Raw genomic sequence first — 12,703 nt, 5'->3', positions numbered from 1 at the left:
TCTTGAAGTATGATATTCATTTCCCTTATGTATGTAGATATAAATTTTGTCCGAACAGAGTGGTCTTAAAGTTAGATGGTGAAAATAAGGCTCTGATCTACAGAAATACAAATGTTCAATAACATTGTTTCCTAACAAAATAGGAAACAGCTTGTTTCACACATTTAATTTAATGATAAACACATGCCAGCCTTACCTGCGTAATTCTGCAACTTTGTCTGCAGCATCTATTTCAGTTATTTTGCCTTTTGGAACCTGCAAAGTTCCAGTTTTAGCAGATAAATCAGTACAATAGAAATACAAAAAGAAACTAGCAAAAAAGTGAATACAAGTAATGATGTTGTTAAAAATATTCTATAGAAGGTTATTACAGAAGGTGTTTCATGGTTATTAATAAGTTCCACTGAACAATGGAAACTGTGAAACAATCCCAGCAATAACATAAACAAGATTTCTTACCTCCTTCTCAAGCCAAGCAAACAACTCACAGAGAGCTACTGCATCTTTAATCTGGCATTTAAAAACATAAAACAGATCAGTTAATTCCCATCTACTTCTTTTATCATGCCTGCATGATTCTGCATTTACTTTTAAAAGATTACAAATGTTTTCCCCTCAAATGAGGAGAGCAAGACCCATCTAAAATCCAACATCTTATGCTGGAGGTTATAACCCGATGTGAAGCAGACAACAACTGCAGAAATTCATGCAAGTACTCTTATGGTGCTTAAGAAAAAATATTACAGTGGACTCAAAGTGCTGCAAAAATTTAAGCTTAAATTGATTAATTTGACCAAGAACAATCAAATTGACAAAAGGGTACGATCTTGTATTGATATAAAATACTTTAACCCCCATCAATTTGCACATACTAAATAAATATATTGGAACAATGATACTGCAGGTGGATTATGTACAAATCATTTAAGTTCCATTTTCAATTGTTTAAGATAACTAAAACTTTCCAGAGATGAAAGTACGAAAATTCTACAAGGAAACTAATGATCAAGTTACTCACATGGGCTTGCCTCATGCCTTCAATCTCTGTTGGATTCTTCATAGCTTTTGTAATGCAAACTGGAGTGTAAACTGTCTGCAGCCTCAACATCTATTGAAATCAAAATAAATAGTTTACTAATGCTCAATTCAATTCCTGTTCTACAATTTTGACAAACTGTGGAATGAGAAAATCTAAAAGTATTTAGAGACAAATTTTGTCAGCCATTTAAATAAGTGCCAATAGTTTAGCCACCTATTGAACATCTCTCCTCATTACTCTTTTGGAGTCAATGGAATCATAAACTAGGACAGGAATACAACCCACTGCTGAGATTGGAGTGTTTATTTGTTTGTCACGTTTTTTATTTATTGTCACATGTGACTTTATTTGTCACAGGTACAACAAAACACACAATGAAATGCATCGCTTTGCATCAAGTCTGAGGATTGTTCCAGGGTAGCCTGCAAGTGTTTCTGCACTTCCAGTGCCAACATGGCATGCTCACAATTTACTAACCATATATTTTTGGAATGTGGGAGCAAACCAGAGTACCCAGAGGAAACTCACAGTCAGGGGGAGAACACAAAAACTCTTTACAGACAGTGGCAGAATTAACCCAAATTAGTAATCACTAGCACTGTAAAGCAGTTGTGCTAACTGCTATGCTACCATGATTATAAAATCTAATTTTATATGCTTACCCACAAAAATTAAAGCTTGTCCCATTACCAACCTTCAACTCTACTGCGCACAAACCACATCAATAAAAAGCTGCACTAACTTTTGGGAAATACTGTACTACTAATCTCCCACATTTATTTAAAATACCATCAGATTTACACTTAATACCAAAGTAAGAGCCTGGCCTTGGCCACGCTTTGATATGAAGAAAGAGACCCAATAACATATAAAGAACTATGGCAATTTTGAGGCATGAGTTGGGAGCCAAATGTGTAGTCTGTACATCCGAAATTCTTGTATCTGAGGTCTGCTCAATGTGTTACTTTCCTGAGGGATTTAAGAGACAGCAAGAGCTCAAAAATGGAACTAAATACAAATAAAATTGAAAATGCACAGCAGGGTAGGTATAATCTTTCCAATTACTGTCCAACCTGATCTGCATTCCTGTCATTTCCTCTTCTGGAAGTCATTCAGTTCTGGATAAGTGATTTAATGCAAGTACTGAATGAAGCACTGTCAAAAGATAAAATAGCCCCTGATCAGCCTGACAATCTGTCAGGTTGAAATTGTCAACATTTAGCAAAGACGATGACCAAGTGATAATATATCAGGCGACCCAGAGCATGCACCTAACAATGACATTTTCCCAACTTGCTTTCTGTAAATACATGAACCACAGTCTATATGAATTCTAAGTAAGAAGGGTGATAGGCCACTTGACAGAGGTGTATAAAATGATGAGGCTTTGATATCAAGGTTGCATCTCACCCTAACCATGGATTTTTTTACTCTCCTCCCATCCAGTAGGCACTACAGAAGCCTCTGTTCCCAGACCAGCAGGCACAGGAAGAGCTTCTTCCCTGAGGCTGTGACCCTGCTAAACCTCACATCACAGCACTAAGCAGTATTGCACCCATATTGTATTGTCTCAGTACTTTTATATTTGTATGATGTAGCACTTGCTTTTTATTCACAGTTATTTTGTAAATAACACTATTCTTTGCATTTCTGGTTAGATGCTAACTGCATTTCATTTGGCTTTGTATCTGTACGGCACAATGACAATAAAGTTGAATCTAATCTAATAAAGTCAACAGCCCTAGCCTCTTTCATAGGCCACAAACATATAATACAAGGTATAATTTTAGAGGAGGATGCCAGAGGTACTGTTTTCAGATAAAGTGGTGGGTGCTTAGAATATGTTGCCATGGGTGTGGGTACAGGCAGATACATCAGGGATATTTAAGACTCTTAGATAGGCACATGGATGAACAAAATGGAGGGTTATACTGGAAGGAAACATCAGATTGGAGTATGTTAAAAGGTCAGCACAACAATAATTTCTTGAATTACTGGCCAACTGGCAGAAAAAAAAGAGTGCGAATAAAGGGAGCTTTCTCGGGTTAGCTGCCAGTGACTAGCAGTACTCCGCAGAGGTCAGTGTTGGAACCGTTTTTTTTCATGTCATATGTCAATGATACAGATTAAAGAATTGATAGCTTTGTGGCCAGATTTGCTGACAATATAAAGATTGATGGAGGGAGGGGCAGGAAGTGCTGAGGATCTAGGGTGTTTGCAGAAGGACATAGGCAGATTGGGGGAATGAACAACGAAGTTGCAGATGGAATATAATGCAGGGAAGTGCATTGTCGTGCACTTTGGTAGAAAAAATAAAGGTGTGGACTATTTTATAAACGGGAGAAAATTCAAAAATCAGAAGTACAATGTGACTTGGGAGTGCGCATGCAGAATTCCCTTGATGGTTAACTTGCAAGCTGAGTCGGTAAGGAAGGGAATGCAATGTTTACATTCGCTTTGAGAGGACAAGAAATCAAAAGCAAGAATGGCTTTATAAGGCACTGGATAGACTGCACTGCAGTATTGGAGTTCTGAGACCAGTTTTGGGCCCCTTATCTAAAAGAAGATGTGCTGGCATTGGAGAGAGTCCAAAGGAGTTCACAAGAATATTCCCAGGAACGAAGGGGTTAACATAAGAGGAGCATTTGATGGCTCTGGGCCTGTACACACTGGAGTTTAGAAGAATGAGAGGGACATCATTGAAACTTATGAAGTATTGAAAAGCTCAGATAGAGTGGAGGATAGAGTCCTGAAGAAGGGTCTTGGCCCAAAATATTGACTTTTCCATTGGTGCAGCCTGATCTGCAGAGTTTTGTGTCTGGTGCTTTGGATTTCCAATATCTGCAGACTTCATGTTCTAGATAGAGTGGATGTGGAGAGGATGTTTCCTATAGTAGGTGAGTGTAGGAGCAGTGGGCAGTTTCAGAATAAAGGCACATCCATTTTGAACACAGATGAGAAAAAACTTCTTTAGCCAGAGGGTGGTGAATCTGCAGAATTCATTGTCGCAGACAGCTGTGCAGGTGAAGTCACTGCATATACTTAATGAAGAGGTTCAGAGCTTCTTGATTAATCAGGGCATCAAAGGTTATGGGGCGAAGGCAGAAGAATGGGATTGAGAGGAATAATAGATCAGCCATGATGGAAAGGCAGAGCAGACTCAATGAGCCAAATGGCCTAATTCTTCTCCTGTCTCCAATGTCCTATGGCCAATCATCCCAGCCATTTTCAACTGTTTCTACAACAGTATGGTGCTGAGAACAATCTGCAGTTGTCAACAAGTTAATGCAGGACAAGATAAAGCTAGACAACTTTTCTCAGTAGAATAATCATCCTGTGGACAAATCTTCCCTGCTCCACCTAAGATCTTCTAAAGTGACACTTGGAATCCATGCCTACTTTAGAATGAGATGAACAATTTCAATGCCCGTGGAGTCCAGAGTTTAAATAAGTATCAGAGTTATAATACACTCTTAAAAGCTCAGTATTATTACCATTTCCTGATGACTTTTACTTTGGATACCTGTCTTGCTAACAAAGCTTGAGCTATACATTATGATTATAATTGACAAGATTTCAGCTTTGTTTGGTCAGATTAATATCTAACTGCTCAGTGATGACAAACCTTTGGGATCGCTTCAGAAAGAGCATGGCTGGCTTTGCTACTGATCCAGACCTTTTCCTTGGAGTTCATATTGGAACAAATAGCCTGTAGTTCACTTAGAACAGATTCATACGGGAGTAGCTGAACTCTGAAGTCAGGTGCTGTATTTGAATCAAGCTGCAAATGCTCTCGCACAGCAGGGTCTTCCATGTGCTTCTTGTTAATGAACAGTCTGCAGTGAAGAAAGGGAAAATAAAAGTCTGAGAACTGTGGATAATTTGGCAAGCAATCGCCATGAGTGCACATTAAAGGTAATCAGAATCAGGGTTAATATCACCAGCATATGTCATAAAATTTAATAACTTAGCGGCAGCAGTACAATGCAATCTTGATAATACAGAAAGAAAATAAATAAGTCAATTATAGTAAGTATATATAGATATATTTTAAAGAAAGTCAAGAAACTGCAAACACTGTAAAACAAAAACAGAAAATATCAGAAGGTTATGCCAGGTTTATGAGTTATTTTCTGATTTTGTTTGAGGTATTTCAAAGACCTCAGGACATTAAGAATACGTCACAAGTAATAAGATGTTTGCAATATATGCAGCTCACTTATACCAAAGCTCCAATGAACAGTAATGAGATATTTTAAAATATATTATCTACCCTAGTAATTTTGATTAAGTAATTATGAACTGGCCAAAATTGGAGCCTGTAGGATCCAAAGAAAATTAGCAAATTGGATCTAACATTGACTTGGCTATAGAAGGCAGAGAGTGCTTTTTTGATGGGTACCCTGTGACCAAAGTCATACCACAAGGATTAATGCTGGGACACAATGTTTGTCATAATTGTTAATGACTTGTAGACAAACAGGCCCTTCAGCCCATCTCATTCATGCCAACTGTACTGGCCAGTGAGCTAGTCTCATCTGCCCTCATTTAGCCCTTGAAGCCTCTCTTATCCACGTACTGATCTGGATGGTTTTTCAGTGCTGCTGATGTGCCCACCTTAACCACTATTTCTGGCAACTCATTCAAAACACACACCACCCTTTGTGTGAAGGCACCCTGATGTCCCCTGCAAATCTTTCACCCCTGATCTTGAATCTATACTTATTTTATGACCTGCTCCTGGGGAAAAAGACCAAGTGCTTTCACCCTGTCTATGCCTCTCATGATCTTATACACCTGTATTAGGTCACACCCTCAATCTCCTCTATTCCAAGGGATTGGATAGACTGCATTTGTTTTCCCTAGACAGGATTAACCTGAAGGAGGACCTGATAAGAGATATATGAAACTACGTGAGGACAGATAGTGAAGATACCTTTTACCACTTAGCAAGACCGACTTCAGCAACAGGGAATAATAACAAAGCGAGTTTTAAAGGGATCCAAGGGGAAATGCTTTTGACAGTAGTTAGAATCTTAAACATGCTGCCTAAGGAGATAGTGGACAGGTATCTCACTACATTTAAAAGCATATTGACAATCACTTGAATCAACAACAACACAGAAAAGTACAGACCAAATACAGGTAAATGTGACTAGCATCCATGTATAATGGTCCATATAGATGTGGTGCCAAAGAGCCTACTTCTATGGCGAATGATTGATTCCAAGGCTCTCTGACTGTATATCTAAGAATAATTCCTGTGCTCATTTTACTCAGCTAGGTATCACACTGAGCTGAAAAAAGATCCAATAATGTGTTCATCAAGCAAGATATTGACCATTTTGCATATTAATTTGATACAAGACACATATTTGATCAAGTATTATAAACTATTAATTCTAGATTGCCAATCAGCTGTTAATGCTAGATTTGGGCAGATGAACACTGGGACTTGTTTGGAATGAGAAAATCAGACTCACTGTCCTTTGCTTGTCAGGCTCCTAAATGGCTGGCTTAATTGAACAGCACAAGAGAAGGTCTGGAAAATGTCTTCAATAAGTAGCCAAAGTTTTCCAAGAAGATGGAATTATGCAGGATGCAAGAAATGATTGCATTTTCTCTGTAGCTCAGAGATTAGCACACCAAACAATCAATACCATGATTCATTGGTGAGTGTTTTGGTAAGCTGGAGCCTTGGTGGAAGACTTGAAGCTGCAAGAAGTCACACAGATGTTTCTTTGCAGGTGTGACCATAATTACAGATCATAAATACAATAGCAATTATGAAATAAACAAGCTTTTTTGAATTCCTTACACAGGTCAGTACAATGGGAAGCGGCTAGAGGGAATAGCAGCATGGTTGCATTAAATGAAAACTGGATAAGAGCAGGAGACTGGATGGCGAAATGGGACAAAGCTCACGAGGGGCATAAATACAGACATAAGCCTAATGTGCCAACTGATCCTTTCCTGTGCTGCAAATACTTCAGATGCATTGAACCATAGATATTGGTGGATATCATGATGGAAATAAATTGCATAGATACAGAGTATTATAGAAAAATATGAAAAAGCATCATAAACATAACATCCAACAATGTGAAAGGCAGATAAATCAGTAACAGTAAACTAGATTACAATTTGAAAACAAAACATGGTGACTGATAGGTAAAGGTAAAACACTGACTAGATGCACACAGAAGATTCTGCAGATGCTGAAAACCTTAAGCAACACATACCCAAAATGCTGAAGGGACTCAGCAAGCAACACAGCATCTACAGAAATAAATAAAACAGCCAATGTCCTGCTGAAGGGTCTTATCCTAAAATGTCAACTGTGTATTCCCCTCCATAGATGCTGCCCAACTTGCTAAGTTCCTTCAGCATTTTGTGTCAAGATTGACTGATTGCTTTAAGTTTACATTCAATCATTACTGTTCCTACCCATTCACAAGCCTTTGCAAAAAGTCTTCATAGAAAAAAAAACTTGAAAATGTACGAATTGCCCTTTTAATAACGAAATAACAAACAGATGCTATAATATTATGTCAATATGATACTAAGATCCTCAGGAATTAAGGACACTGTTCATTCACAATATCAATTCTGGTCAACTGCAGGAAAGCTCCAACATGCTTGTGATGCTTGTGCTCACAGTGGTGGGCAGTTACTGAACAGCCCCATTATCAATCTCGGTCTAGTACAGCACTGCACAGTAGGACTGTGCTTATTTGGCTGAGTCCATTCTCAGTTTTTGTTGCGAGATAGGGGAGGCCGTTGATCGTTGGCGAGCGATCTATTGCATGGAGGGGAGGATGACAGGCTGATAATTGGGAGCGCTTTGTTTCATGGAGGGGAGGATAGTAGGCTGATTAACTGGTGAGCACTGTATTGCACAGAGGGGCAGACAGTAGGCTGATAATTGGTGTGCGCTGCATAGCATGGAGGAGGATGGTAGGCTGATAATTGGTGAGGACTGTATTGCACGGAGGGAGGATGGTAGGCTGATAACTGGTGAGCGCTATACTGCATGGAGGGGAGGACAGTAGGTTGATAATTAGTGAGCACTGTACAGCATGGAGGGGAGGACAGCAGGTTGATGAGGAATGCTGTATTTCTAAACATTGAATGGACTTGCCCAACTCAGGCTGTGACATCAGCCTCTCCCTCTCAAATTACCTCCACCAACTTACACATCACTGACTGAGTTATAGGAGCAAACAAACTACTGGTGTAGTAGGAAATTGGAAGGAAATTTTCATCCTAAAGACAGTCCAGTCTGGCGATTTTTGAAGAGGTGTGAGACTGAAGAGGAGGATTCTGCGCCTAGGCCCACAGACAATTCTGATAAGGTTAATAATGAAGACTACAATCTTCTGAGTCATTTCACTGCAGTGCAACAACAGACACAAAAAGTCCATCTTTTTATTTTACAAAATTATACAAGTTTATTTAAACAAATACACAAAATACAAACATTAAATATTTACCAACATATGATTACTATTGTCTATAAAACAGTCAATTCCCTTGGGGGGGGGGGGGGGGGGGGGGATACCACTCCCGGAAATCTCCCAGTGCTCCCGCTGTGACCTCATGCTCCCTCTCCAAGGCCAGTCAGGCACAAACACATCCTCAGAAAAGGGGCAGGCAGTCAGCCCAGGCAAAGCCGTCGACTTTCCAGTGCCTAGACCAGTGAATTGCTCTCTTGGGCTGATCTAGGAGCAAGCCCGCCAGTAGATCCTCCTCACGATACACGCCCTTCTGTACAGGGTGCCCGTATATGAGGAGCACGGGGTTGAAGTGCAAACAGAACCTGACCAGCCGCCCCTTCAGATACTCAAGCAGGGGCTGCAGCCTCTCACACTCCATATAAGCCTGCTACACTCTCTCCTCCTGGACACAGAATGGACAGGTGGACGGGGTGTCAGTGAACCTCCTTAAAGACCTGTTTAACAGCACTATCCTATTCAATACCTGTCACAACAGGTCCCCAATATATAGGGGAGCTCCTCCGCTGTCAGGTGGTAAAGCAGATTGCCAGCACAGAAGTGAAGGGTGTGCAAGAGCAACCCGTACAAGAAACACTTTAGAGCATTACGAATGGCACAGTGGGCATTCCCGCGAGACGGCTCACATCTGCGGGACCCTTTCCCGTGTGGTAAAACCAAGGCCCGAGTCCAACGAGCACTTCCAGCTCATTAGGTGTGGTGCAGCCAGAACTCCTCCACTTACCCACTGTGTTAAGTTAGGGACCAATCCTCCTCGCAGCACCCCCACCAGCGCAGAAGCACCCTATCTGAATGAGACTAGACTCCATACCCTCAAAAGCTCTCAGTAAAAGCGAGGCAGATCCCTCAAAGAGGCACGGCTGATGCTGTCCGTTGGAAACTGCGTGCCTTCCTGCAGGCAGTGTCCCCAGCAGAGGAAGTACATCGCCAGTGTATGCAATCTCTGAGGGTGGTCACTATACAGGTATTTCTGCAGGGTCCGCCAGCTGGATGTGCAAACATACCAATGAATGACCACCCTCCGCGATCCAGCCTCTTCTGGGTCCTGGAGACAAAAACTGTGGGCAGGACTATAGTAATCAGCCGGTACCATATCTTAACAATGGGTTTTATATGGACTGGTGATCTGAGTTGTCCTATTCCACTGTGCCTAGTCTGTGGCAAACAACCTACTAATGTAGCAATGGCTCTGGCAAAATTGAAAAGACACTTAACTGCAAATCACAGCCATATGACATGTAAACGTGATGATTATTTCAAACTATTGGAATCTCCAAACGAACAGATTAAAGCTTTTGAAAATAAAGTCACAGTCAGTAAAAGGACTCAGGAAGCAAGTTATTTAGTAGCTTCAAGACCAGTTCACTCAAGAATGTTTAAGAAACTGTGAAAAAAGACAAAGAGCACACCAATTTCCTAGCTACATACAGAAATCTTGTGGCTTAGCAGAGGAAGAGTTCTCAACGTGGTGATGGAACTGAAAGGAGAATTGCAGAAGTACTTTCAAGAAAATAGTGTGCCAGATTATGCCAAGTGCTTTGAAGATGAAGAATGACTGCAGAATCTGGCCTGCTTAACAGACATATTTCATCATATGAACCAGTTGAACAAGTCTCTGCAAGGCCCTGGAGAAAATATTTTGACTTCAAGTGACAAGATTCTTGGATTTAAAAGGAAACGGAATCTTTGGAAAAACCATGCTACAAAAGGAAATCTTGAAATGTTTCCACTGCTGCTTGGGTTTGAGAATGAGGAAGGATATCAAGAAGTCTTGAGTCTTATTGAAAAACACCCAGAACTGCAACAGAAGTGATCCTCCCTTTCAAAACAAGTGTATGACTGGGCAAGAGACCCTTTCTCTAAATCTTTTGCTCAGCCTGAGAACTTGACTTTGAGAAAAGAGGAAGAACTTTGTGAACTGCACTCTGATCATGCGCTCAAGATAAGAATTACTGACCTGCTCCTGGATAAGTTCTGAATTTCTGTGAAAGCGGATCCTGCCATTCGTATGAAGGCAATGAACATTTTGCTGAAGTTTTCAACTTCTTACATGTGTGAGCAAGCCTTTTATTGTTTAACAAGCATCAGAGCAAAGACAGAAATTGTCTCATTTCAGTTGAAAATGAAATCCGTGTGTGCTTATCTCAAGTTCGATTCTGAATTGAGGAATTCTAAGAAAGGTAAGCTAAGCTTAACTGTTTTATTTTCCAAAAAAAGGTTGGCTAAAAATTCATTCTCTACTCAAGACCATTGACAACTATTTTTGGATTATTATATCTACGACTTACTGATCATGCTAGCATATTGTGAGCTCTGGATATAATTAATTTTTATGCAGGAGTTCCCCGAGACCTGAAAATTATTTCAATGGTTCCTCCAGGGATAAAAGGTTGAGAAAGGCTATGTTAGATTGATCCTGGAGTAGGCTAAAAATGTTGGTACAACATCCGATGTTTTTCAGTAAAACCTTGAATTGCACTAACTAAATCAATTATCTTAAACAATGAACACGAGAAAGTCTGCAGATGCTGGAAATTCAAAGCCACACACAAAATGCTGGAGGAATTCGGCAGGGCAGGCACCATCTATGGAAATGAATAAGTAGTCAATGTTTTGAGCTGAGACACTTCTTCAGCACTGGAAAGGATGATGACAGAATAAAAAAGTTGGGGGAAGGGAAGGAGGCTAGCTAGAAGGTGACAGGTGAAGCCATGTGGGTAGGAAAGATAAAGGCCTGGAGAGGAAGGAATCTGACAGGAGAGGAGACTGGACCATAGGAGAAAGGGACAGAGAAGGGAACCCAGGAGAAGGTGATAAGACGGGTAAGAATAGGTAAGAGGCCAGAAGAATAAGGGAGGGTAAAGGGAAAATATTTTCCACAGAAAGGAGACTGATATTCTTGTCATCAGGTTGGAGGCTACCAGAACTGAATACTCCTCCACTAAGGGTGACCTCACCTTGGCAAAAGGGGCATCCCTGGACCATCATGGCAGAACAGGAATGGGAATCAGAATTAAAATATATGGCCACTGGAAAATCTCACTTGTAGCCTATAGAGCAGAGGAGCTCGACAAAGCAATCCCCCAATTTACAGCGAGTTTCACCAATGTAGAGGAAGCTACATCATGAGCACCAGACAAAATAGACAACCCTGTCAGATCTCAGATGAAGTGCTGCCTCACCAAGAAGGACTGGTTGTGACCCTGATACCCTGCTCAGGATGAATGGACAAGGGAATCGCAGAGGGAGAATCTCTTCTGTGGGGGGGGGGGGGGGGTGAAAAGATATGGTTAGTTGTATTATCCCTTTGATATGGGCAGATGTCATGGAGAATGTGTTGGATGCGGAGGCTCATAGGGTGGTAGGTAACATCAAGAGAAACGCCATCACTGTTGATGGGATGTTAAAGGAAGATGGGGTGGACACGGATGTTCAGGAAATGGAGGAGATGCAGGTGAAGGCAGCATCAATAGAGGAAGAAGAGAAACCCTTTTCTTTGAACGAGCAGTACATCTATGATGTCGCCTCCCGGGTGCAGATGTGACTATATTTGACAAAATAAGATCCCGAAGATAAAAAAGGTAAATTGTTTTTTTTGGAGAAAATACACAGGAAATCAAAGCATTACACAAACAGTGATGGTTTAAGGTAACATCCCATCATCACTTCAAGGGTAATTATGGAAGGGTAATAAATACTGACACAAGCAGAGAGTAAATGAAAAAATAAGAAATGTATCTGACAGACAATATGTTGACATAATTAGCCTGCAGTAGCAGAATGCAGTTTAAATGTGGGTATAGGAAATTGGAAAGCTTGGGAAATGCTTGTGTCAAAATTTGATTTTAAAAAAGTTATATGACAAATGTTATAGCTACAATGGTGATTTAGATTCACTCTCTTCAATGAATAAATGTCTATTAACATACATCTAGTGCACTCAAAATGTTTAAAATATATACTTTACATTAAGAATTTTATTTGGGCAGTAATTGGCTTGAAATTGTTAGTGGTTTTTTAGTCTGAAAGAATTTTTTTAAACTCTGAATAGTCTAAAAGTATTAGATGGAAGGTAATCTATATTGTATTGCATTTTCCCAATTCTACTAAAGTCTTACTACGCTATTTTGCTATAGAGAGAAACCAAAAT

The 12,703-nt window shown here is 40.3% G+C and overlaps 1 protein-coding gene across 4 annotated transcripts in view; it reads right to left on the bottom strand.

The window, feature by feature from the left end:
- xpnpep1 (X-prolyl aminopeptidase (aminopeptidase P) 1, soluble) overlaps positions 1-12,703 on the bottom strand; it is a 98,348-nt gene that overhangs the window by 50,051 nt on the left and 35,594 nt on the right. For all 4 annotated transcript variants that reach the window (XM_059947007.1, XM_059947008.1, XM_059947009.1 and 1 more), the window contains exons 9-12: positions 4,665-4,875; positions 1,019-1,108; positions 460-510; positions 197-255 (exon numbers count right to left, since the gene is read on the bottom strand). In XM_059947007.1, coding sequence (XP_059802990.1) covers positions 197-255; positions 460-510; positions 1,019-1,108; positions 4,665-4,875 — 411 coding nt within the window. The remainder of the gene's footprint in view (positions 1-196; positions 256-459; positions 511-1,018; positions 1,109-4,664; positions 4,876-12,703) is intronic.

This window comes from Hypanus sabinus, chromosome 22, assembly GCF_030144855.1.
Source record: "Hypanus sabinus isolate sHypSab1 chromosome 22, sHypSab1.hap1, whole genome shotgun sequence".
Taxonomy (NCBI): domain Eukaryota; kingdom Metazoa; phylum Chordata; class Chondrichthyes; order Myliobatiformes; family Dasyatidae; genus Hypanus; species Hypanus sabinus.
The sequence above is the reverse complement of the archived record's forward strand: the minus strand, read 5'-3'. Positions and strand labels throughout refer to the sequence as shown.